The 27,357-nt window shown below is 51.4% G+C and overlaps 1 protein-coding gene across 1 annotated transcript; it reads left to right on the top strand.

Annotated features, from left to right (window-relative positions):
* Nucleotides 1-2: 2 nt before the first annotated feature.
* wdr12 (WD repeat domain 12) lies at nucleotides 3-27,313 on the top strand. Its single transcript, XM_090206962.1, has 13 exons — nucleotides 3-185; nucleotides 703-797; nucleotides 2,502-2,596; nucleotides 7,057-7,163; nucleotides 9,297-9,412; nucleotides 9,588-9,742; nucleotides 9,864-9,909; nucleotides 10,128-10,213; nucleotides 14,706-14,846; nucleotides 18,927-19,032; nucleotides 21,336-21,468; nucleotides 23,409-23,481; nucleotides 26,791-27,313. The coding sequence occupies exons 1-13, from the start codon at nucleotides 145-147 to the stop codon at nucleotides 26,866-26,868; spliced, it is 1,272 nt and encodes a 423-aa protein (XP_090063088.1). The 5' UTR covers nucleotides 3-144; the 3' UTR covers nucleotides 26,869-27,313.
* Nucleotides 27,314-27,357: the final 44 nt, after the last annotated feature.

The following is a 27,357-nucleotide window of genomic DNA, read 5'->3' as shown; positions in this document are numbered from 1 at the left end:
GTGATCCACTAACATGTCTTCCACATCTCACGCAGGCGCGCTGATTCTGACCCACGTGGCATGACGTCCTGCTTGATATGTTCATCAGCGAATAACAGTCTGTGAAGCCGTTTTATAGAGTTACTATTCAACAACAGAAGAGATATGTCTCAGTTACAAACCAGGTTCTTTACGGATAACAAAAAGTAAGTATTTATTGTTGAATTGTAAGGATAGCCACTAGCTAGTTAGCTTGCTCGTTTGGCCAGTAAGCTAACTAGTTAGCGAGCATGAAGGAGAACTCTATGGGAGTGTTAGCCATGCTGTTGGTAACAGTAATCATATTGTGTCCTTAGCAGACGAGTTGAAGAGGAGAACTCTATGGGAGTGTTAGCCATGCTGTTGGTAACAGTAATCATATTGTCCTTAGCAGACGAGTTGAAGAGGAGAACTCTATGGGAGTGTTAGCCATGCTGTTGGTAACAGTAATCATATTGTCCTTAGCAGACGAGTTGCTTTGATAATGTTGATTTATTGAAGTTAGTGTGAGTTAGCCTGACCAGGGAAGATTGTAAATAGAAATCCTATGGGTTGCTATGTTTGCTAGCCTAGCTGAATACTACAAGTTTGAAGTTAGTTAGCCAACTATCTATTTGTCTGTAAGCAGTGACTTAGTCATGTTAAATTATTGCTGTAGCATAACCTACCGACGTTGTCCCTCAGATATTCAGTCGATGACGTCCCATTCTCCATCCCTGCTGCCTCAGAGGTACAGGAACTCAGCAACGTCATCAACAAGCTGCTGGAAGCAAAGAATGGTGAGAATAGATTGTAGAATGGTGCTTTTCCATTCGTTGGGGTTTAATGGCGGTTGGCATCCGATATAATGTGGCATTACTGCCACCAACTGTAGCTACCTGTGTCTGTTTCAACCGGGCATTCTGAAGACCTTGATGACTACCTCCACAGTCACTACACTTGATGCTTGTCCTCCAGACGTCTTCACTAAATGGAAAGCTCCACCCCTACCACGTCTCAGCTGGACCTTTCTACACAATGACGCCACATGGCCAAACTTCTGGCACTAACCGGATAACTGTCCTAACAACACCCTATCAGGGAGAACCTCATGGCACAGCATCAGGGCCAGACTCTATTCCCTCCAGCCACTATATAGCACAGCATCGGGTCCAGACTCTCCACCCTCCAGCCACTATATAGCACAGCATCAGGGCCAGACTCTATTCCCTCCAGCCACTATATAGCACAGCATCAGGCCCAGACTCTCCACCCTCCAGCCACTATATAGCACAGCATCAGGGCCAGACTCTATTCCCTCCAGCCACTATATAGCACAGCATCAGGGCCAGACTCTCCTCCCTCCAGCCACTACGTAGCACAGCATCAGGGCCAGACTCTCCTCCCTCCAGCCACTACGTAGCACAGCATCAGGGCCAGACTCTCCTCCCTCCAGCCACTATGTAGCACAGCATCAGGGCCAGACTCACCTCCTTCTAGCCAGTACATAGCACAGCATCAGGGCCAGACTCGCCTCCCTCCAGCCAGTACATAGCACAGCATCAGGGCCAGACTCACCTCCCTCCAGCCAGTACATAGCACAGCATCAGGGCCAGACTCACCTCCCTCCAGCCAGTACATAGCACAGCATCAGGGCCAGACTCACCTCCCTCCAGCCAGTACATAGCACAGCATCAGGGCCAGACTCACCTCCCTCCAGCCAGTACAAAGCACAGCATCAGGGCCAGACTCTCCTCCTTCCAGCCAGTACAAAGCACAGCATCAGGGCCAGACTCTCCTCCTTCCAGCCACCTTGATTTCTGGTTATTCATCAGGCTTCAACACAGCAGGAACCTTGTTAAGTTGCTTAACCTCAACACTTAGAGGCACTGTTATAACCCCTTGAGAGGAGCTCTTTTCCGCAGACTAAAACTTCTCCTTCCCCCAGTTGAGCAAAGCTGATCCCTCTGGGAGATGGGGTGAACATATATCAGAGGAGGTTGGTGGCACCTTAATTGGGGAGGATGGACTCGTGATAATGGCTGGAGTGTAATGGTATCAAACACATGGTTTCCATGTGATGCCATTCCATTTGCTCCGTTCCGGACATTATTATGAGCCGTCTTCCCCTCAGCAGCCTCCACTGACATCAATCATAATGAATCCACTTCATGCTACCTGGACTGACTGCAGCTTTCCTAGCTTCCTCTCCACCCACCCTGATACCACAAACGGACCATAACAGGAGACATCTGAGCCCCCCAGGTCTATAGAAAGACGTGTGTCCACACTCAGGAGACCAATATTCCATGTCCACCCACTGCAGATGTCCACTCCATGTCTTATATAGCCTTTTGTCACATTACACACATTGTTTGTCCTTGTAACTATTATTCTCCAATTAAATTATTTCAGGACTGCTGTCTTGGTTTGACCTAGATCACTGATGAATGTATTAGCATCATATTGGGTGTCTCATCTTTGTGTGTGCTTTGTTGTTGTAGGGTCTCACAGCCAGATTGAGTTTGACTTCCTGGTGCGAGGTCAGTTCCTGCGGACATCGTTGTCAAATCACATGGAGGCTGAAGGCATCTCAACGGTGAGTAGGACCTCTGGGGGGGGGGGTAGTAGGACCTATGGGGGGGGGGGGGGGGTAGTAGGACCTCTGGGGGGGGGGGGTAGTAGGACCTCTGGGGGGTAGTAGGACCTCTGTAGTAGGACCTCTGGGGGGTAGGGTTTACTCGTAGCACCCTCTGGATGGTAAAAGCACCCTCTGGACGGTAGTAGTCCCCCTGGGCGGTAGTAGTCCCCCTGGGCGGTAGTAGTCCCCCTGGGCGGTAGTAGTCCCCCTGGGCGGTAGTAGTCCCCCTGGGCGGTAGTAGGACCTCTGGGGGGTAGTAGGACCTCTGTAGTAGGACCTCTGGGGGGTAGGGTTTACTCGTAGCACCCTCTGGATGGTAAAAGCACCCTCTGGACGGTAGTAGGACCTCTGGACGGTAGTAGGACCTCTGGACGGTAGTAGTCCCCCTGGGCGGTAGTAGTCCCCCTGGGCGGTAGTAGGACCTCTGGGCGGTAGTAGGACCTCTGGGCGGTAGTAGGACCTCTGGGCGGTAGTAGGACCTCTGGGCGGTAGTAGTCCCCCTGGGCGGTAGTAGTCCCCCTGGGCGGTAGAAGGACCTCTGGGTGGTAGTAGGACCTCTGGACGGTAGGGTTTTACTTGTAGGACCTCTGGGCGGTAGGGTTTTACTTCAAATCAAATCAAATGTATTTATATAGCCCTTCGTACATCAGCTGATATCTCAAAGTGCTGTACAGAAACCCAGCCTAAAACCCCAAACAGCAAGCAATGCAGGTGTAGAAGCACGGTGGCTAGGAAAAACCTAGAAACCTAGAGAGGAACCAGGCTATGTGGGGTGGCCAGTCCTCTTCTGGCTGTGCCGGGTGGAGATTATAACAAAACATGGTCAAGATGTTCAAATGTTCATAAATGACCAGCATGGTCGAATAATAATAAGGCAGAACAGTTGAAACTGGAGCAGCAGCACAGCCAGGTGGACTGGGGACAGCAAGGAGTCAGTCATCATGTCAGGTAGTCCTGAGGCATGGTCCTAGGGCTCAGGTCCTCCGAGAGAGAGAAAGAAAGAGAGAATTAGAGAGAGCATATGTGGGATGGCCAGTCCTCTTCTGGCTGTGCCGGGTGGAGATTATAACAGAACATGGCCAAGATGTTCAAATGTTCATAAATGACCAGCATGGTCGAATAATAATAAGGCAGAACAGTTGAAACTGGAGCAGCAGCACAGCCAGGTGGACTGGGGACAGCAAGGAGTCAGTCATCATGTCAGGTAGTCCTGGGGCATGGTCCTAGGGCTCAGGTCCTCCGAGAGAGAGAAAGAGAGAAGGAGAGAATTAGATTCACACAGGACACCGAATAGGACAGGAGAAGTACTCCAGATATAACAAACTGACCCTAGCCCCCCGACACATAAACTACTGCAGCATAAATACTGGAGGCTGAGACAGGAGGGGTCAGGAGACACTGTGGCCCACTCCGAGGACACCCCCGGACAGGGCCAAACAGGAAGGATATAACCCCACCCACTTTGCCAAAGCACAGCCCCCACAACACTAGAGGTAGGACTACTGGGCGGTAGTAGGACCTCTGGGCGGTAGTAGGACCTCTGGGCGGTAGTAGGACCTCTGGACGGTAGTAGGACCTCTGGACGGTAGTAGGACCTCTGGACGGTAGTAGGACCTCTGGACGGTAGTAGGACCTCTGGACGGTAGTAGGACCTCTGGACGGTAGTAGGACCGCTGGGCGGTAGTAGGACCGCTGGGCGGTAGTAGGACCGCTGGGCGGTAGTAGGACCTCTGGGCGGTAGTAGGACCTCTGGATAGTAGTGTTTACTCGTAGCACCCTCTGGACGGTAGTAGGACCTCTGGACGGTAGTAGGACCGTGGGGCGGTAGTAGGACCTCTGGATAGTAGTGTTTACTCGTAGCACCCTCTGGACAGTAGTAGCACCCTCTGGGCGGTAGTAGGACCTCTGGACAGTAGTAGCACCCTCTGGACAATAGTAGCACCCTCTGGACAGTAGGGTTTTACTTGTAGGACCTCTGGGCGGTAGTAGGACCTCTGGGCGGTAGTAGGACCTCTGGGCGGTAGTAGGACCTCTGGGCGGTAGTAGGACCTCTGGGCGGTAGTAGGACCTCTGGGCGGTAGTAGGACCTCTGGGCGGTAGTAGGACCTCTGGGCGGTAGTAGGACCTCTGGGCGGTAGTAGGACCTCTGGGCGGTAGAAGGACCTCTGGGTGGTAGAAGGACCTCTGGGCGGTAGTAGGACCTCTGGGTGGTAGAAGGACCTCTGGGTGGTAGTAGGACCTCTGGGTGGTAGAAGGACCTCTGGGCGGTAGGGTTTTACTTGTAGGACCTCTGGGCGGTAGCAGGACCTCTGGGCGGTAGCAGGACCTCTGGGCGGTAGCAGGACCTCTGGGCGGTAGCAGGACCTCTGGGCGGTAGTAGGTCCTCTGGGCGGTAGTAGGTCCTCTGGGCGGTAGCAGGACCTCTGGGCGGTAGTAGGTCCTCTGGGTGGTAGTAGGTCCTCTGGGCGGTAGAAGGACCTCTGGGCGGTAGGGTTTTACTTGTAGGACCTCTGGGCGGTAGTAGGACCTCTGGGTGGTAGTAGGTCCTCTGGGCGGTAGTAGGTCCTCTGGGCGGTAGTAGGACCTCTGGGCGGTAGCAGGACCTCTGGGTGGTAGCAGGACCTCTGGGCGGTAGCAGGACCTCTGGGCGGTAGCAGGACCTCTGGGCGGTAGCAGGACCTCTGGGCGGTAGCAGGACCTCTGGGCGGTAGCAGGACCTCTGGGCGGTAGTAGGACCTCTGGGCGGTAGCAGGACCTCTGGGCGGTAGTAGGACCTCTGGGCGGTAGTAGGACCTCTGGATAGTAGTGTTTACTCGTAGCACCCTCTGGACGGTAGTAGGACCTCTGGATAGTAGTGTTTACTCGTAGCACCCTCTGGATGGTAGTAGGACCTCTGGATAGTAGTGTTTACTCGTAGCACCCTCTGGGTGGTAGTAGGACCTCTGGATAGTAGTGTTTACTCCTAGCACCCTCTGGACAGTAGTAGCACCCTCTGGACAGTAGTAGCACCCTCTGGACAGTAGGGTTTTACTTGTAGGACCTCTGGGCGGTAGTAGGACCTCTGGGCGGTAGTTGGACCTCTGGACGGTAGTAGGACCTCTGGGCGGTAGTTGGACCTCTGGACGGTAGTAGGACCTCTGGACGGTAGTTGGACCTCTGGGCGGTAGTAGGACCTCTGGACGGTAGTAGGACCTCTGGGCGGTAGTAGGACCTCTGGGCGGTAGTAGGACCTCTGGGCGGTAGTAGGACCTCTGGGCGGTAGTAGGACCTCTGGGCGGTAGTAGGACCTCTGGGCGGTAGTAGGACCTCTGGATAGTAGTGTTTACTCGTAGCACCCTCTGGGTGGTAGTAGGACCTCTGGATAGTAGTGTTTACTCGTAGCACCCTCTGGGTGGTAGTAGGACCTCTGGACAGTAGTAGCACCCTCTGGACAGTAGTAGCACCCTCTGGACAGTAGTAGCACCCTCTGGACAGTAGTAGCACCCTCTGGACAGTAGTAGCACCCTCTGGACAGTAGTAGCACCCTCTGGACAGTAGTAGCACCCTCTGGACAGTAGTAGCACCCTCTGGACAGTAGTAGCACCCTCTGGACAGTAGTAGCACCCTCTGGACAGTAGTAGCACCCTCTGGACAGTAGTAGCACCCATTGGGCGGTAGTAGCACCCTCTGGGCGGTAGTAGCACCCTCTGGACAGTAGTAGCACCCTCTGGACAGTAGTAGCACCCTCTGGACAGTAGTAGCACCCTCTGGACAGTAGGATTTTACTTGTAGGACCTCTGGGCGGTAGTAGGACCTCACGGCGGTCGCAGAACCTCTGGGCGGTCGCAGGACCTCTGGGCGGTCGCAGGACCTCTGGGCGGTAGTAGGACCTCTGGGCGGTCGCAGGACCTCTGGGCGGTAGCAGGACCTCTGGGCGGTAGCAGGACCTCTGGGCGGTCGCAGGACCTCTGGGCGGTAGTAGGACCTCTGGGCGGTCGCAGGACCTCTGGGCGGTCGCAGGACCTCTGGGCGGTAGCAGGACCTCTGGGCGGTCGCAGGACCTCTGGGTGGTTGCAGAACCTGTGGACAGAAGGGTTTACGAGTAGGACCTCTGGGCGGTAGAAGGACCTCTGGGCGGTAGAAGGACCTCTGGGCGGTAGAAGGACCTCTGGGCGGTAGCAGGACCTCTGGGCGGTAGAAGGACCTCTGGGCGGTAGCAGGACCTCTGGGCGGTAGCAGGACCTCTGGACGGTAGTAGCCCCCTCTGGACGGTAGTAGCCCCCTCTGGACGGTAGCAGGACCTCTGGACGGTAGTAGCCCCCTCTGGATGGTAGTAGGACCTCTGGATGGTAGTAGGACCCCTGGACAGTAGGGTTTACACGTAGCCTGCTTAGTATGCCAATGTGACTTGAAGCGTGTTTTGTGTGTGTGTGTTACAGGAAGATGTGGTGGAGATCGAGTATGTGGAGAGGTTCACCGCTCCCCAACCAGAGGAGTGTATGATGCATGATGACTGGATCAGCTCAGTGGAGGCAGACTCTGAATGGTAAGAGACATGACGTCTAACCCAGACTCTGAATGGTAAGAGACCCTAACCCAGAGACCCTAACCCAGACTGAATGGTAAGAGACACGACGTCTAACCCAGACTGAATGGTAAGAGACACGACGTCTAACCCAGACTGAATGGTAAGAGACACGACGTCTAACCCAGACTGAATGGTAAGAGACACGACGTCTAACCCAGACTGAATGGTAAGAGACACGACGTCTAACCCAGACTGAATGGTAAGAGACACGACGTCTAACCCAGACTGAATGGTAAGAGACACGACGTCTAACCCAGACTCTGAATGGTAAGAGACCCTAACCCAGAGACCCTAACCCAGACTCTGAATGGTAAGAGACCCTAACCCAGAGACCCTAACCCAGACTCTGAATGGTAAGAGACCCTAACCCAGAGACCCTAACCCAGACTCTGAATGGTAGAGACCCTAACCCAGAGACCCTAACCCAGACTCTGAATGGTAAGAGACCCTAACCCAGACTCTGAATGGTAGAGACCCTAACCCAGACTCTGAATGGTAAGAGACCCTAACCCAGACTCTGAATGGTAAGAGACCCTAACCCAGACTCTGAATGGTAGAGACCCTAACCCAGACTCTGAATGGTAAGAGACCTTAACCCAGAGTCATTGTTTTACAAGTCACAAGTAATTATCAAGACAGCACTCAAGTCCCAAGTCAAGACAGGCAAGTCCGAGTCAAGTCTCCTGTCAAGAGCGGCAAGTCTCAAGTCCTAAACTTTGAGTTTCGAGTCCTAAACGAGTCCTAATGTGCTAATCTAATACTATTTCATATTTTTAACAAATCATGAATGCTTTTAAAAATATATATATTTATTACTTTCCAAATAAACTTTATATTTCCATGGAAATACATGGGTAGCCATGAGAAAGACCCGCCCCACCCCATTGTGATCGACTATCGAGGATCGCTATGTGGCGCAATTGGGCGATGTAGGCTTGTACACAATCGCACAACCTTAACACACACACACACACTCTCTCTCTGTGTGGTTACAGTAGGCTAATGTATGTCAATGGTTTCAAGAACAGCAGTAACATCAGGCAGGATTTAGGCTACCAACTGCCTAGCCAGTTGTAGCTCAATCTTGGGTGCAATGATCACGTTCCCACATTGACTGACTGTGTGGAGGCTCATTGATTTAATGTTATGTTAGCCTACATGCTACACTAGTAAAGTTATAGATATAGCTGTCGGCTGTATTAGCCGACTTACCATTCTTTGTGCAGCTTCAAATGTCGAATAAAGTTGGAAGTTGCTGCGCCTCCGTCTGTCATTTTCTTACCGCATGTTTTGCAAGTTGCAACCCGTTTTTTGTTGATACAGCGTCGTCTTTATATCTTAAAATAATTTTGGGCATAATCTTTCCAAGGGCTCCATCCTGAATTCACCCGCCGACGTTCCTCTGTACTGCCATGCACAACTTTTTCTCAGCTGGCACAATTTGATTGGCTGCTGTCCGATTCAAACTGTAATCCGTTAAATGAAGAGTTGATGCCCTGCACACTTATTATTTGGGCTTGGGGAGGGTATCAAGTCAGGTCGAGTCAAAAGGCTCAAGTCCAAGTCAAGTCCCGAGTCATTGGTGTTAAAGTCGAGTTGCAAGTCACCATATTTGTGACTCGAGTCCAAGTCGTGACTCGAGTCCACACCTCTGCCAGAGACCCAACCCCAGACTCTGAATGGCAGAGACCCTAACCCAGACTCTGAATGGCAGAGACCCTAACCCAGACTCTGAATGGCAGAGACCCTAACCCAGACTCTGAATGGCAGAGACCCTAACCCAGACTCTGAATGGCAGAGACCCTAACCCAGACTCTGAATGGCAGAGACCCTAACCCAGACTCTGAATGGCAGAGGCCCTAACCCAGACTCTGAATGGCAGAGACCCTAACCCAGACTCTGAATGGCAGAGACCCTAACCCAGACTCTGAATGGCAGAGACCCTAACCCAGACTCTGAATGGCAGAGACCCTAACCCAGACTCTGAATGGCAGAGACCCTAACCCAGACTCTGAATGGCAGAGACCCTAACCCAGACTCTGAATGGCAGAGACCCTAACCCAGATACCCTGTTAATGATGTCTGCTCCAGGATCCTGACGGGATCCTATGATAAGACGGCCAGGATCTGGTCTCTGGAGGGCAAGGCTGTGATGACGGTGGCCGGACACACGGACGTGGTGAAGGACGTGGCCTGGGTCAGGAGAGGTGAGGGGTAGGGTCTGGGTCACTTGGAGCTGAGTTGCTGGTGTTTTTACAGTTGTTGTTTTTAAAACTTGGGGGGCCAAATAAAATCACCCGCGGGCCAAATTCAGCCTGAGGGCCGCCTGTTGGGGAACGTTGGTCTTGATCGTCTCATCCTGACACCCCTATGTTTGTCTAGATGGCCTGACCTCCCTGCTGCTCACGGCCTCTCTGGACCAAACCATTCTGCTGTGGGAGTGGAACTCTGAGAGGAACAAGCTGAAAGCTAGACACTGTTGCCGTGGACACGCTGGGAGTGTTGACACTATCGCCACGGATCCCACACGCACTAAGGTGACAGGGGGGTAGGAGGAGAAGATGGTGGGACATGGGAGGAGAAGATGGGGCGGATTTGCAGCTGTCAACATCACTGCTCAGCAACTAATAGATTTATTTTTGTCTCCATTCCTCTCAGTTCTGCAGTGGTTCCTGGGACAAGATGCTGAAGATCTGGTCAGCAGGTACTATTGGACTCTGGGTTGTCTGGTACAGTCCTATTGGACTCTGGGTTGTCTGGTACAGTCCTATTGGACTCTGGGTTGTCTGGTACAGTCCTACTGGACTCTGGGTTGTCTGGGATGATAATGGAGTTAGATTGGTTCACAGCTCCATGTGTATATATAGTATCCATGTTAACTATGTATCTCTCTCCCTGCTGACTGTTCTGTTGTCCTGCCAGTGGCCACAGAGGAGGAGGAGGAGGTAGAGGAGCCTCCCAGCAGACCCAGAAAGAAACAGAAGACTGAACAGCTCGGACTGACCAGGGTGAGTGAGCAGCCTAACCCAGACTAACCCTATCAGACTGACCAGGGTGAGGAGAGCAGACTAACCCTATCAGACTGACCAGGGTGAGGAGAGCAGGCTACCCCTATCAGACTGACCAGGGTGAGGAGAGCAGCCTAACCCAGACTAATCCTATCAGACTGACCAGGGTGAAGAGAGCAGACTAATCCAGACTAACCCTATCAGACTGACCAGGGTGAGGAGAGCAGACTAACCCTATCAGACTGACCAGGGTGAGGAGAGCAGACTAACCCAGACTAACCCTATCAGACTGACCAGGGTGAGTAGAGCAGCCTAACCCAGACTAACCCTATCAGACTGACCAGGGTGAGGAGAGCAGACTAACCCTATCAGACTGACCAGGGTGAGGAGAGCAGGCTAACCCAGACTAACCCTATCAGACTGACCAGGGTGAGGAGAGCAGACTAACCCATACTAACCCTATCAGACTGACCAGGGTGAGGAGAGCAGACTAACCCTATCAGACTGACCAGGGTGAGGAGAGCAGACTAACCCTATCAGACTGACCAGGGTGAGGAGAGCAGACTAACCCTATCAGAGTGACCAGGGTGAGGAGAGCAGACTAATCCAGACTAACCCTATCAGACTGACCAGGGTGAGGAGAGCTGACTAACCCAGACTGACCAGGGTGAGGAGAGCAGACTAACCCTATCAGACTGACCAGGGTGAGGAGAGCAGAATAACCCAGACTAACCCTATCAGACTGACCAGGGTGAGGAGAGCAGACGAACCCTATCAGACTGACCAGGGTGAGGAGAGCAGCCTAACCCAGACTAACCCTATCAGACTGACCAGGGTGAGGAGAGCAGACTAACCCTATCAGACTGACCAGTGTGAGGAGAGCAGACTAACCCTATCAGACTGACCAGGGTGAGGAGAGCAGCCTAACCCAGACTAACCCTATCAGACTGACCAGGGTGAGGAGAGCAGACTAACCCTATCAGACTGACCAGGGTGAGGAGAGCAGACTAACCCAGACTAACCCTATCAGACTGACCAGGGTGAGGAAAGCAGACTAATCCAGACTAACCCTATCAGAGTGACCAGGGTGAGGAGAGCAGACTAATCCAGACTAACCCTATCAGACTGACCAGGGTGAGGAGAGCTGACTAACCCAGACTGACCAGGGTGAGGAGAGCAGACTAACCCTATCAGTGACCAGGGTGAGGAGAGCAGACTAACCCAGACTAACCCTATCAGTGACCAGGGTGAGGAGAGCAGACTAACCCTATCAGAGTGACCAGGGTGAGGAGAGCAGACTAACCCAGACTAACCCTATCAGACTGACCAGGGTGAAGAGAGCAGACTAACCCAGACTAACCCTATCAGACTGACCAGGGTGAGGAGAGCAGACTAACCCAGACTAACCCTATCAGAGTGACCAGGGTGAGGAGAGCAGACTAACCCTATCAGACTGACCAGGGTGAGGAGAGCAGACTAACCCAGACTAACCCTATCAGACTGACCAGGGTGAGGACAGCAGACTAACCCAGACTAACCCTATCAGACTGACCAGGGTGAGGAGAGCAGACTAACCCAGACTAACCCTATCAGAATGACCAGGGTGAGGAGAGCAGACTAACCCAGACTAACCCTATCAGACTGACCAGGGTGAGGAGAGCAGACTAACCCAGACTAACCCTATCAGACTGACCAGGGTGAGGAGAGCAGACTAACCCTATCAGACTGACCAGGGTGAGGAGAGCAGACTAACCCAGACTAACCCTATCAGACTGACCAGGGTGAGGAGAGCAGACTAACCCTATCAGACTGACCAGGGTGAGGAGAGCAGCCTAACCCAGACTAACCCTATCAGACTGACCAGGGTGAGGAGAGCAGACTAACCCAGACTAACCCTATCAGACTGACCAGGGTGAGGAGAGCAGACTAACCCAGACTAACCCTATCAGACTGACCAGGGTGAGGAGAGCAGACTAACCCTATCAGACTGACCAGGGTGAGGACAGCAGACTAACCCTGACTAACCCTATCAGACTGACCAGGGTGAGGAGAGCATACTAACCCTATCAGACTGACCAGGGTGAGGAGAGCAGACTAACCCATACTAACCCTATCAGACTGACCAGGGTGAGGAGAGCAGACTAACCCAGACTAACCCTATCAGAGTGACCAGGGTGAGGAGAGCAGACTAACCCAGACTAACCCTATCAGACTGACCAGGGTGAGGAGAGCAGACTAACCCAGACTAACCCTATCAGACTGACCAGGGTGAGGAGAGCAGCCTAACCCAGACTAACCCTATCAGACTGACCAGGGTGAGGAGAGCAGACTAATCCAGACTAACCCTATCAGACTGACCAGGGTGAGGAGAGCTGACTAACCCAGACTGACCAGGGTGAGGAGAGCAGACTAACCCTATCAGACTGACCAGGGTGAGGAGAGCAGAATAACCCAGACTAACCCTATCAGACTGACCAGGGTGAGGAGAGCAGACGAACCCTATCAGACTGACCAGGGTGAGGAGAGCAGCCTAACCCAGACTAACCCTATCAGACTGACCAGGGTGAGGAGAGCAGACTAACCCTATCAGACTGACCAGTGTGAGGAGAGCAGACTAACCCTATCAGACTGACCAGGGTGAGGAGAGCATCCTAACCCAGACTAACCCTATCAGACTGACCAGGGTGAGGAGAGCAGACTAACCCTATCAGACTGACCAGGGTGAGGAGAGCAGACTAACCCAGACTAACCCTATCAGACTGACCAGGGTGAGGAAAGCAGACTAATCCAGACTAACCCTATCAGAGTGACCAGGGTGAGGAGAGCAGACTAATCCAGACTAACCCTATCAGACTGACCAGGGTGAGGAGAGCTGACTAACCCAGACTGACCAGGGTGAGGAGAGCAGACTAACCCTATCAGTGACCAGGGTGAGGAGAGCAGACTAACCCAGACTAACCCTATCAGTGACCAGGGTGAGGAGAGCAGACTAACCCTATCAGAGTGACCAGGGTGAGGAGAGCAGACTAACCCAGACTAACCCTATCAGACTGACCAGGGTGAGGAGAGCAGACTAACCCAGACTAACCCTATCAGACTGACCAGGGTGAGGAGAGCAGACTAACCCAGACTAACCCTATCAGAGTGACCAGGGTGAGGAGAGCAGACTAACCCTATCAGACTGACCAGGGTGAGGAGAGCAGACTAACCCAGACTAACCCTATCAGACTGACCAGGGTGAGGACAGCAGACTAACCCAGACTAACCCTATCAGACTGACCAGGGTGAGGAGAGCAGACTAACCCAGACTAACCCTATCAGAATGACCAGGGTGAGGAGAGCAGACTAACCCAGACTAACCCTATCAGACTGACCAGGGTGAGGAGAGCAGACTAACCCAGACTAACCCTATCAGACTGACCAGGGTGAGGAGAGCAGCCTAACCCAGACTAACCCTATCAGACTGACCAGGGTGAGGAGAGCAGACTAACCCAGACTAACCCTATCAGAGTGACCAGGGTGAGGAGAGCAGACTAACCCATACTAACCCTATCAGACTGACCAGGGTGAGGAGAGCAGCCCCTCATGGTATTATCCAGGGTTAGGGACTCCCAGGGCTCCAGTTGATCAGTAGTGTATCATAGTATTAATCATCTTAACCAAAGCCCCATATACTACCCACCATCATTTACAAAATAGCCTCCAACAGTCTACTCAACAAATTGGATGCAGTCTTATCACATTGCCATCCGTTTTGTCACCAAAGCCCCATATACTGCCCACCACTGCGACCTGTACGCTCTCTTTGGCTGGCCCTCACTTCATATTTGTCGCCAAACCCAATGGCTCCAGGTCATCTATAAGTCTCTGCTAGGTAAAGCCCCGCCTTATCTCAGCTCACTGGTCACCATAGCAGCACCCACCCATAGCACACGCTCCAGCAGGTATATCTCACTGGTCACCCCCAAAGCCAGCTTTCCTTCCAGTTCTCTGCTGCCAATGACTGGAACGAACTGCAAACATCACTGAAGCTGGAGACTCATATCTCCCTCACTAACTTTAAGCATCAGCTGTCAGAGCAGCTCACAAATCACTGCACATGTACATAGCCCATCTGTAAATAGCCCACCCAACTACCTCATCCCCATACTGTATGTATGTATTTATCTTGCTCCTTTGCACCCCAGTGTCTCTACTAGCTCATTCATCTTCGGACATCAATCACTCCAGTGTTTAATTGCCATATTGTAATTACTTCACCACTATGGCCTATGTATTGCCTTACCTCCCTTATTTTACCTCATTTGCACACCCTGTATATAGATGTTTTCTACTGTATTATTGACTGTATGTTTGTTTTACTCCATGTGTAACTCTGTTGTATGTGTCGAACTGCATTGCTTAATCTTGGCCAGGTCGCAGTTGTAAATGAGAACTTGTTCTCAACTAGCCTACCTGGTTAAACAAAACACATAACATCTTCCTCTTCTAGACACCCCTCATGACATTGTCTGGTCACAACGAGGCGGTGTCGTCTGTCCTCTGGTTGGACAGTGAGGAGATCTGCAGTGCATCCTGGGACCATACCATCCGCCTCTGGGATGCCGAGACCGGAAGCGTGAAGACCACACTGGTGAGAGACTCTAACCCCAGACCACACTGGTGAGAGACTCTAACCCCAGACCACACTGGTGAGAGACTCTAACCCCAGACCACACTGGTGAGAGACTCTAACCCCAGACCACACTGGTGAGAGACTCTAACCCCAGACCACACTGGTGAGAGACTCTAACCCCAGACCACACTGGTGAGAGACTCTAACCCCAGACCACACTGGTGAGAGACTCTGACCCTAGACCACACTGGTAAGAGACTCTAACCCTAGACCACACTGGTGTGTCTCTAACCCTAGACCACGAGACTCTAACCCTAGACTACACTGGTGAGAGACTTTAACCCTAGACCACACTGGTGAGAGGCTCTAACCCCAGACCACACTGGTGAGAGACTCTAACCCTAGACCACACTGGTGAGATACTCTAATCCTAGATCACACTGGTGAGGCTCTAACCCTAGACCACGAGACTCTAACCCTAGACCACACTGGCGAGAGACTCTAACCCCAGACCACACTGGTGAGAGACTCTAACCCCAGACCACACTGGTGAGAGACTCTAACCCCAGACCACACTGGTGAGAGACCCTAACCCTAGACCACACTGGTAAGAGACTCTAACCCTAGACCACACTGGTGTGTCTCTAACCCTAGACCACGAGACTCTAACCCTAGACTACACTGGTGAGAGACTTTAACCCTAGACCACACTGGTGAGAGACTCTAACCCCAGACCACACTGGTGAGAGACTCTAACCCTAGACCACACTGGTGAGAGACTCTAATCCTAGATCACACTGGTGAGGCTCTAACCCTAGACCACGAGACTCTAACCCTAGACCACACTGGCGAGAGACTCTAACCCTAGACCACACTGGTGAGAGACTCTAACCCTAGACCACGAGACTCTAACCCCAGACCACACTGGCGAGAGACTCTAACCCTAGACCACACTGGTGAGATACTCTAACCCTAGACCACGAGACTCTAACCCCAGACCACACTGGTGAGAGACTCTAACCCTAGACCAAACTGGCGAGAGACTCTAACCCTAGACCACACTGGTGAGAGACTCTAACCCTAGACCACACTGGCGAGAGACTCTAACCCCAGACCACACTGGTGAGAGACTCTAACCCTAGACCACACTGGTGAGAGGCTCTAACCCTAGACCACGAGACTCTAACCCTAGACCACACTGGTGAGAGACTTTAACCCTAGACCACACTGGTGAGAGACTCTAACCCCAGACCACACTGGTGAGAGACTCTAACCCTAGACCACACTGGTGAGAGACTCTAACCCTAGACCACACTGGTGAGAGACTCTAACCCTAGACCACACTGGTGAGAGACTCTAACCCTAGACCACACTGGTGAGAGACTCTAACCCTAGACCACACTGGTGAGAGACTCTAACCCTAGACCACACTGGTGAGAGACTCTAACCCTAGACCACACTGGCGAGAGACTCTTAACCCCAGACCACACTGGTGAGAGACTCTAACCCCAGACCACACTGGCGAGAGACTCTAACCCTAGACCACACTGGTGAGAGACTCTAACCCTAGACCACGAGACTCTAACCCTAGACCACACTGGCGAGAGACTCTAACCCCAGACCACACTGGCGAGAGACTCTAACCCCAGACCACACTGGCGAGAGACTCTAACCCTAGACCACACTGGCGAGAGACTCTAACCCTAGACCACGAGACTCTAACCCTAGACCACACTGGTGAGAGACTCTAACCCTAGACCACACTGGCGAGAGACTCTAACCCCAGACCACACTGGTGAGAGACTCTAACCCTAGACCACACTGGTGAGAGACTCTAACCCCAGACCACACTGGTGAGAGACTCTAACCCTAGACCACACTGGTGAGAGACTCTAACCCTAGACCACACTGGTGAGAGACTCTAACCCTAGACCACACTGGTGAGAGACTCTAACCCTAGACCACACTGGCGAGAGACTCTAACCCTAGACCACACTGGTGAGAGACTCTAACCCTAGACCACACTGGTGAGAGACTCTAACCCTAGACCACACTGGTGAGAGACTCTAACCCTAGACCACACTGGCGAGAGACTCTAACCCCAGACCACACTGGTGAGAGGCTCTAACCCTAGACCACGAGACTCTAACCCTAGACCACACTGGTGAGAGACTTTAACCCTAGACCACACTGGTGAGAGACTCTAACCCTAGACCACACTGGTGAGAGACTCTAACCCTAGACCACACTGGTGAGAGACTCTAACCCTAGACCACACTGGTGAGAGACTCTAACCCTAGACCACACTGGCGAGAGACTCTAACCCCAGACCACACTGGCGAGAGACTCTAACCCTAGACCACACTGGTGAGAGACTCTATCCCTAGACCACGAGACTCTAACCCTAGACCACACTGGTGAGAGACTTTAACCCTAGACCACACTGGCGAGAGACTCTAACCCCAGACCACACTGGCGAGAGACTCTAACCCCAGACCACACTGGTGAGACTCTAACCCTAGACCACACTGGTGAGAGACTCTAACCCTAGACCACACTGGTGAGAGACTCTAACCCTAGACCACACTGGTGAGAGACTCTAACCATAGACCACACTGGCGAGAGACTCTAACCCTAGACCACACTGGCGAGAGACTCTAACCCTAGACCACACTGGCGAGAGACTCTAACCCTAGACCACACTGGCGAGAGACTCTAACCCTAGACCACACTGGTGAGAGACTCTAACCCTAGACCACACTGGCGAGAGACTCTAACCCTAGACCACACTGGCGAGAGACTCTAACCCTAGACCACACTGGCGAGAGACTCTAACCCCAGACCACACTGGCGAGAGACTCTAACCCTACACCACACTGGTGAGAGGCTCTAACCCTAGACCACGAGACTCTAACCCTAGACCACACTGGCGAGAGACTCTAACCCTAGACCACACTGGTGAGAGACTCTAAACCTAGACCACACTGGTGAGAGACTCTAACCCTAGACCACACTGGTGAGAGACTCTAACCCTAGACCACACTGGTGAGAGACTCTAACCCTAGACCACACTGGTGAGAGGCTCTAACCCTAGACCACGAGACTCTAACCCTAGACCACACTGGTGAGAGGCTCTAACCCCAGACCACGAGACTCTAACCCAAGACCACACTGGTGAGAGGCTCTAACCCTAGACCACGAGACTCTAACCCCAGACCACACTGGCGAGAGACTCTAACCCCAGACCACACTGGTGAGAGACTCTAACCCCAGACCACACTGGTGAGAGACTCTAACCCCAGACCACACTGGTGAGAGACTCTAACCCTAGACCACACTGGTGAGAGACTCTAACCCTAGACCACGAGACTCTAACCCCAGACCACACTGGTGAGAGAGACTAACCCTAGACCACACTGGTGAGAGACTCTAACCCTAGACCACACTGGTGAGGCTCTAACCCTAGACCACGAGACTCTAACCCTAGACCACACTGGTTATAGACTCTAGTCCTAGACCACACTGGTGAGGCTCTAACCCTAGACCACGAGACTCTAACCCTAGACCACACTGGTGAGAGACTCTAACCCTAGACCACACTGGTGAGAGACTTTAACCCTAGACCACACTGGTGAGGCTCTAACCCTAGACCACGAGACTCTAACCCTAGTCCACACTGGTGAGAGACTCTAACCCTAGACCACACTGGTGAGACTCTAACCCTAGACCACACTGGTGAGAGACTCTAACCCTAGACCACACTGGTGAGAGACTCTAACCCTAGACCACACTGGTGAGAGACTCTAACCCTAGACCACACTGGTGAGAGACTCTAACCCTAGACCACGAGACTCTAACCCTAGACCACACTGGTGAGAGACTCTAACCCTAGACCACACTGGTGAGACACTCTAACCCTAGACCACACTGGTGAGAGACTCTAACCCTAGACCACACTGGTGAGAGGCTCTAACCCCAGACCACACTGGTGAGAGACTCTAACCCCAGACCACACTGGTGAGAGACTAACCCTAGACCACACCCCTCACAACCTCTTAGTTGATGACTGATTGGTTAATCTTCTCTTCGTATCTATAGACTGGCAGTAAGGTGTTTAACCACATCTCCTACTCTCCACTGTGTCGTCGCCTGGCCTCTGGCAGCACTGACAGACACGTCAGGCTGTGGGACCCTCGCTCTAAAGGTCACAACTAAATCTAACTTCATTTAAATATCTCTGTGCACTTCCCAATGTACATTACAACATCTCTCTTATGTGAGTGTATTTGTATTCATTATGGATCCCCATTAGTTCCTGCCAAGACAGCAGCTACTCCTCCTGGGGTTTATTATGGATCCCCATTAGTTCCTGCCAAGGCAGCAGCTACTCTTCCTGGGGTTTATTATGGATCCCCATTAGTTCCTGTCAAGGCAGCAGCTACTCTTCCTGGGGTTTATTATGGATCCCCATTAGTTCCTGCCAAGGCAGCAGCTACTCTTCCTGGGGTTTATTATGGATCCCATTAGTTCCTGCCAAAGCAGCAGCTACTCTTCCTGGGGTTTATTATGGATCCCCATTAGTTCCTGCCAAGGCAGCAGCTACTCTTCCTGGGGTTTATTATGGATCTCCATTAGTTCCTGCCAAGGCAGCAGCTACTCTTCCTGGGGTTTATTATGGATCTCCATTAGTTCCTGCCAAGGCAGCAGCTACTCTTCCTGGGGTTTATTATGGATCTCCATTAGTTCCTGCCAAGGCAGCAGCTACTCTTCCTGGGGTTTATTATGGATCCCCATTAGTTCCTGTCAAGGCAGCAGCTACTCTTCCTGGGGTTTATTATGGATCCCCATTAGTTCCTGCCAAGACAGCAGCTACTCTTCCTGGGGTTTATTATGGATCCCCATTAGTTCCTGCCAAGGCAGCAGCTACTCTTCCTGGGGTTTATTATGGATCCCCATTAGTTCCTGCCAAGGCAGCAGCTACTCTTCCTGGGGTTTATTATGGATCCCCATTAGTTCCTGTCAAGGCAGCAGCTACTCTTCCTGGGGTTTATTATGGATCCCCATTAGTTCCTGCCAAGGCAGCAGCTACTCTTCCTGGGGTTTATTATGGATCCCATTAGTTCCTGCCAAAGCAGCAGCTACTCTTCCTGGGGTTTATTATGGATCCCCATTAGTTCCTGCCAAGGCAGCAGCTACTCTTCCTGGGGTTTATTATGGATCTCCATTAGTTCCTGCCAAGGCAGCAGCTACTCTTCCTGGGGTTTATTATGGATCTCCATTAGTTCCTGCCAAGGCAGCAGCTACTCTTCCTGGGGTTTATTATGGATCTCCATTAGTTCCTGCCAAGGCAGCAGCTACTCTTCCTGGGGTTTATTATGGATCCCCATTAGTTCCTGTCAAGGCAGCAGCTACTCTTCCTGGGGTTTATTATGGATCCCCATTAGTTCCTGCCAAGACAGCAGCTACTCTTCCTGGGGTTTATTATGGATCCCCATTAGTTCCTGCCAAGGCAGCAGCTACTCTTCCTGGGGTTTATTATGGATCCCCATTAGTTCCTGCCAAGGCAGCAGCTACTCTTCCTGGGGTTTATTATGGATCCCCATTAGTTCCTGTCAAGGCAGCAGCTACTCTTCCTGGGGTTTATTATGGATCCCCATTAGTTCCTGTCAAGGCAGCAGCTACTCTTCCTGGGGTTTATTATGGATCCCCATTAGTTCCTGCCAAGGCAGCAGCTACTCTTCCTGGGGTTTATTATGGATCCCCATTAGTTCCTGCCAAGGCAGCAGCTACTCTTCCTGGGGTTTATTATGGATCCCATTAGTTCCTGCCAAGGCAGCAGCTACTCTTCCTGGGGTCCAGCAACATTAAGGCAGTTTATACATTTTAAAATATTACTTGACATTACATTTCATAACACTTTTCACAATACATTAAGTGTGTTCCCTCAGACCACTACTCTACTACCACATATCTACAATACAGTTGTGGCCAAAAGTTTTGAGAATGACACAAATATTAATTTTCACAAAGTTTGCTGCCTCAGTGTCTTTAGATATTTTTGTCAGATGTTAGTATGGATTACTGAAGTATAATTACAAGCATTTCATAATTACATGAATTACATGATAATTACATGAAGTTGATGCAAAGAGTCAATATTTGCAGTGTTGACCCTTCTTTTTCAAGACCTCTGCAATCCGCCCTGGCATGATGTCAATTAACTTCTGGGCCACATCCTGACTGATGGCAGCCGATTCTTGCATAATCAATGCTTGGAGTTTGTCAGAATTTGTGGGTTTTTGTTTGTCTACCCGCCTCTTGAGGATTGACCACAAGGGTTTTGGGGATTCAGTTAATTTGCATGGCAAAGAGGGACTTAGCAATTCATCATACAACACCCATGTGTGTGTGTGTAGTGTGCATGTGTTATTGTGTGTTTGTTTCTCTTCACAGTCCCCGCTGTTCCATAAGGTGTGAATTAATCTGTTTGTGTGTGTATTTGTGTAGACGGGTCGTTGGTGTTGCTGTCTCTTACCTCTCACAGCGGCTGGGTCACAGCGGTGAAGTGGGCTCCTTCCCATGAGCACCAACTGGTGTCTGGTTCCCTCGACAACCTGGTCAAACTCTGGGACACCAGGAGGTCTGTATGCTGTAGGGGTTAGAGGCTGGGGTGGTAGGGGTTAGAGGCTGGGGTGGTATGGGGTTAGAGGCTGGGGTGGTATGGGGTTAGAGGCTGGGGTGGTATGGGGTTAGAGGCTGGTGTGGTATGGGGTTAGAGGCTGGTGTGGTATGGGGTTAGAGGCTGGGGTGGTATGGGGTTAGAGGCTGGGGTGGTATGGGGTTATAGGCTGGGGTGGTATGGGGTTAGAGGCTGGGGTGGTATGGGGTTAGAGGCTGGGGTGGTATGGGGTTAGAGGCTGGGGTGGTATGGGGTTAGAGGCTGGGGTGGTATGGGGTTAGAGGCTGGGGTGGTATGGGGTTAGAGGCTGGGGTGGTATGGGGTTAGAGGCTGGGGTGGTATGGGGTTAGAGGCTGGGGTGGTATGGGGGTTAGAGGCTGGGGTGGTATGGGGGTTAGAGGCTGGGGTGGTAGGGGGTTAGAGGCTGGGGTGGTAGGGGGTTAGAGGCTGGGGTGGTAGGGGGTTAGAGGCTGGGGTGGTAGGGGGTTAGAGGCTGGGGTGGTATGGGGTTAGAGGCGGGGTGGTAGGGGGTTAGAGGCTGGGGTGGTAGGGGGTTAGAGGCTGGGGTGGTAGGGGGGTTAGAGGCTGGGGTGGTAGGGGGTTAGAGGCTGGGGTGGTAGGGGGTTAGAGGCTGGGGTGGTATGGGGTTAGAGGCTGGAGTGGTAGGGGGTTAGAGGCTGGAGTGGTAGGGGTTAGAGGCTGGAGTGGTAGGGGGTTAGAGGCTGGAGTGGTAGGGGTTAGAGGCTGGGGTGGTATGGGTTAGAGGCTGGGGTGGTATGGGGGTTAGAGGCTGGGGTGGTATGGGGGTTAGAGGCTGGGGTGGTAGGGGGTTAGAGGCTGGGGTGGTAGGGGGTTAGAGGCTGGGGTGGTATGGGGTTAGAGGCGGGGTGGTAGGGGGTTAGAGGCTGGGGTGGTAGGGGGTTAGAGGCTGGGGTGGTAGGGGGTTAGAGGCTGGGGTGGTAGGGGGTTAGAGGCTGGGGTGGTAGGGGGTTAGAGGCTGGGGTGGTAGGGGGTTAGAGGCTGGGGTGGTATGGGGTTAGAGGCTGGAGTGGTAGGGGGTTAGAGGCTGGAGTGGTAGGGGTTAGAGGCTGGAGTGGTAGGGGGTTAGAGGCTGGAGTGGTAGGGGTTAGAGGCTGGGGTGGTATGGGTTAGAGGCTGGGGTGGTATGGGTTAGAGGCTGGGGTGGTATGGGTTAGAGGCTGGGGTGGTATGGGTTAGAGGCTGGGGTGGTATGGGTTAGAGGCTGGGGTGGTATGGGTTAGAGGCTGGGGTGGTATGGGTTAGAGGCTGGGGTGGTATGGGTTAGAGGCTGGGGTGGTATGGGTTAGAGGCTGGGGTGGTATGGGTTAGAGGCTGGGGTGGTATGGGTTAGAGGCCGGGGTGGTATGGGGGTTAGAGGCCGGGGTGGTATGGGGGTTAGAGGCCGGGGTGGTATGGGGGTTAGAGGCCGGGGTGGTATGGGGGTTAGAGGCTGGGGTGGTATGGGGTTAGAGGCTGGGGTGGTATGGGGTTAGAGGCTGGGGTGGTATGGGGGTTAGAGGCTGGGGTGGTATGGGGTTAGAGGCTGGGGTGGTATGGGGGTTAGAGGCTGGGGTGGTATGGGGGTTAGAGGCTGGGGTGGTATGGGGGTTAGAGGCTGGGGTGGTATGGGGGTTAGAGGCTGGGGTGGTATGGGGGTTAGAGGCTGGGGTGGTATGGGGGTTAGAGGCTGGGGTGCTGGGGTGGTATGGGGGTTAGAGGCTGGGGTGGTAGGGGGTTAGAGGCTGGGGTGGTAGGGGGTTAGAGGCTGGGGTGGTATGGGTTAGAGGCTGGGGTGGTATGGGTTAGAGGCTGGGGTGGTAGGGGGTTAGAGGCCGGGTGGTGGGGAATCTAATGTTACAAAAGTGTGTTTTGTATTCCAGCTGCAAGACCCCTTTGTATGATGTGTCTGCCCATGAGGACAAGGTGCTCTGTGTGGACTGGACTGACAGCAGGGTGAGACACCAGCACACATCTAGCCTGTATTAACCTGGAGAGACAACACACATCTAGCCTGTATTAACCTGGAGAGACAACACACATCTAGCCTGTATTAACCTGGAGAGACAACACACATCTAGCCTGTATTAATCTGGAGAGACAACACACATCTAGCCTGTATTAATCTGGAGAGACAACACACATCTAACACACTGACACATCGAGCCTGTATTAACCTGGAGAGACAACAACACACATCTAGCCTGGATTAACCTGGAGAGACAACAACACACATCTAGCCTGTATTAACCTGGAGAGACAACAACACACATCTAGCCTGTATTAACCTGGAGAGACAACACACATCTAGCCTGTATTAACCTGGAGAGACAACAACACACATCTAGCCTGTATTAACCTGGAGAGACAACAACACACATCTAGCCTGTATTAATCTGGAGAGACAACACACATCTAGCCTGTATTAATCTGGAGAGACAACACACATCTAACACACTGACACATCTAGCCTGTATTAACCTGGAGAGACAACAACACACATCTAGCCTGTATTAACCTGGAGAGACAACACACATCTAGCCTGTATTAATCTGGAGAGACAACGCACATCTGACACACTGATACATCTAGCCTGTATTAACCTGGAGAGACAACAACACACATCTAGCCTGGATTAACCTGGAGAGACAACAACACACATCTAGCCTGTATTAATCTGGAGAGACAACACACATCTAACACACTGACACATCTAGCCTGTATTCACCTGGAGAGACAACACACATCTAGCCTGGATTAACCTGGAGAGACAACACACATCTAGCCTGGATTAACCTGGAGAGACAACAACACACATCTAGCCTGTATTAATCTGGAGAGACAACACACATCTAACACACTGACACATCTAGCCTGTATTAACCTGGAGAGACAACAACACACATCTAACACACTGACACATCTAGCCTGTATTCACCTGGAGAGACAACACACATCTAGCCTGGATTAACCTGGAGAGACAACACACATCTAGCCTGGATTAACCTGGAGAGACAACACACATCTAGCCTGGATTAACCTGGAGAGACAACAACACACATCTAACACACTGACACATCTAGGCTGTATTAACCTGGAGAGACAACAACACACATCTAGCCTGGGTTAACCTGGAGAGACAACAACACACATCTAGCCTGGATTAACCTGGAGAGACAACAACACACATCTAGCCTGGATTAACCTGGAGAGACAACACACATCTAGCCTGGATTAACCTGGAGAGACAACAACACACATCTAGCCTGTATTAACCTGGAGAGACAACAACACACATCTAGCCTGTATTAACCTGGAGAGACAACAACACACATCTAGCCTGTATTAACCTGGAGAGACAACAACACACATCTAGCCTGTATTAACCTGGAGAGACAACACACATCTAGCCTGTATTAACCTGGAGAGACAACACACATCTAGCCTGGATTAACCTGGAGAGACAACAACACACATCTAGCCTGTATTAACCTGGAGAGACAACAACACACATCTAGCCTGTATTAACCTGGAGAGACAACACACATCTAGTCTGTATTAACCTGGAGAGACAACACACATCTAGCCTGTATTAATCTGGAGAGACAACAACACACATCTAACACACTGACACATCTAGCCTGTATTAACCTGGAGAGACAACACACATCTAGCCTGTATTAACCTGGATAGACAACACACATCTAGCCTGGATTAACCTGGAGAGACAACACACATCTAGCCTGTATTAACCTGGAGAGACAACAACACACATCTAGCCTGGATTAACCTGGAGAGACAACAACACACATCTAGCCTGGATTAACCTGGAGAGACAACAACACACATCTAGCCTGGATTAACCTCGAGAGACAACAACACACATCTAACACACTGACACATCTAGCCTGTATTAACCTGGAGAGACAACAACACACATCTAGCCTGGGTTAACCTGGAGAGACAACAACACACATCTAGCCTGGGTTAACCTGGAGAGACAACAACACACATCTAGCCTGGATTAACCTGGAGAGACAACACACATCTAGCCTGTATTCATCTGGAGAGACAACACACATCTAGCCTGTATTAACCTGGAGAGACAACAACACACATCTAGCCTGGATTAACCTGGAGAGACAACACACATCTAGCCTGTATTAACCTGGAGAGACAACACACATCTAGCCTGTATTAACCTGGAGAGACAACAACACACATCTAGCCTGGGTTAACCTGGAGAGACAACAACACACATCTAGCCTGGGTTAACCTGGAGAGACAACAACACACATCTAGCCTGGATTAACCTGGAGAGACAACACACATCTAGCCTGTATTCATCTGGAGAGACAACACACATCTAGCCTGTATTAACCTGGAGAGACAACAACACACATCTAGCCTGGATTAACCTGGAGAGACAACACACATCTAGCCTGTATTAACCTGGAGAGACAACACACATCTAGCCTGGATTAACCTGGAGAGACAACACACATCTAGCCTGGATTAACCTGGAGAGAGAACACACATATAGCCTGGATTAACCTGAAGAGACAACACACATCTAGCCTGGATTAACCTGGAGAGACAACACACATCTAGCCTGGATTAACCTGGAGAGACAACACACATCTAGCCTGGATTAACCTGGAGAGACAACACACATCTAGCCTGGATTAACCTGGAGAGACAACACACATCTAGCCTGGATTAACCTGGAGAGACAACACACATCTAGCCTGGATTAACCTGGAGAGACAACACACATCTAGCCTGGATTAACCTGGAGAGACAACACACATCTAGCCTGGATTAACCTGGAGAGACAACACACATCTAGCCTGTATTCATCTGGAGAGACAACACACATCTAACACACTGACACATCTAGCCTGTATTAACCTGGAGAGACAACAACACACATCTAGCCTGTATTAACCTGGAGAGACAACACACATCTAGCCTGTATTAACCTGGAGAGACAACAACACACATCTAGCCTGGATTAACCTGGAGAGACAACAACACACATCTAGCCTGGATTAACCTGGAGACACAACACACATCTAGCCTGTATTAACCTGGAGAGACAACACACATCTAGCCTGTATTAACCTGGAGAGACAACACACATCTAGCCTGGATTAACCTGGAGACACAACACACATCTAGCCTGTATTAACCTGGAGAGACAGCACACATCTAGCCTGTATTCTGTTCAACGTTTTGTGTTCCCTCTGTCTCTTCCTCTTGCAGTTGATGTTGAGTGGAGGAGCTGACAACAAGCTGTACACATACAGATACACAGCCTGCGAGACAGACGCTGGAGCGTAGACGAGACAGACTGGAGACAGACATAGCACCTGTTTTTATTTCTCTGATGTATTGCCTGTTGATTAAAGTCTTTCCTGATGTAGATATGTGTATTTATGAACTGCCACAGTTGTGTCGATGGAGGCTGTTCTTCATGATATAAGGTTGCCAAGGTGACATACTGTTTTTGAAGATACAGCTCGTCTCCATTTTAATACTGTGTATGTATGTAACCACATCGTTTCCAGATTAAACTACTGTGTTGAGAACCATCAGTGGCAGGTCTCTATACTGCCCTCTCTTGGGACAGATTAATAGATCATAATAGATCATAATGTGCCATTATAATTCCCACTGTCGTTGTTAATCAGAATGCCTGTCTACATCCATGATATACCAGTGTTTTAAATACAATAACTACCCAGTCATCACTTTTTCAGATTAAAGATCTTTCTATTTTCCTGCAGCAGCTTTTAATTAGGGTTGTATTCTTGAAGATGTCTGTTTTGC

The sequence above is a fragment of the Oncorhynchus mykiss genome, chromosome 18, assembly GCF_057628025.1.
Source record: "Oncorhynchus mykiss isolate SJ-2025 chromosome 18, ASM5762802v1, whole genome shotgun sequence".
NCBI classification, from domain to species: domain Eukaryota; kingdom Metazoa; phylum Chordata; class Actinopteri; order Salmoniformes; family Salmonidae; genus Oncorhynchus; species Oncorhynchus mykiss.
The sequence above is the reverse complement of the archived record's forward strand: the minus strand, read 5'-3'. Positions and strand labels throughout refer to the sequence as shown.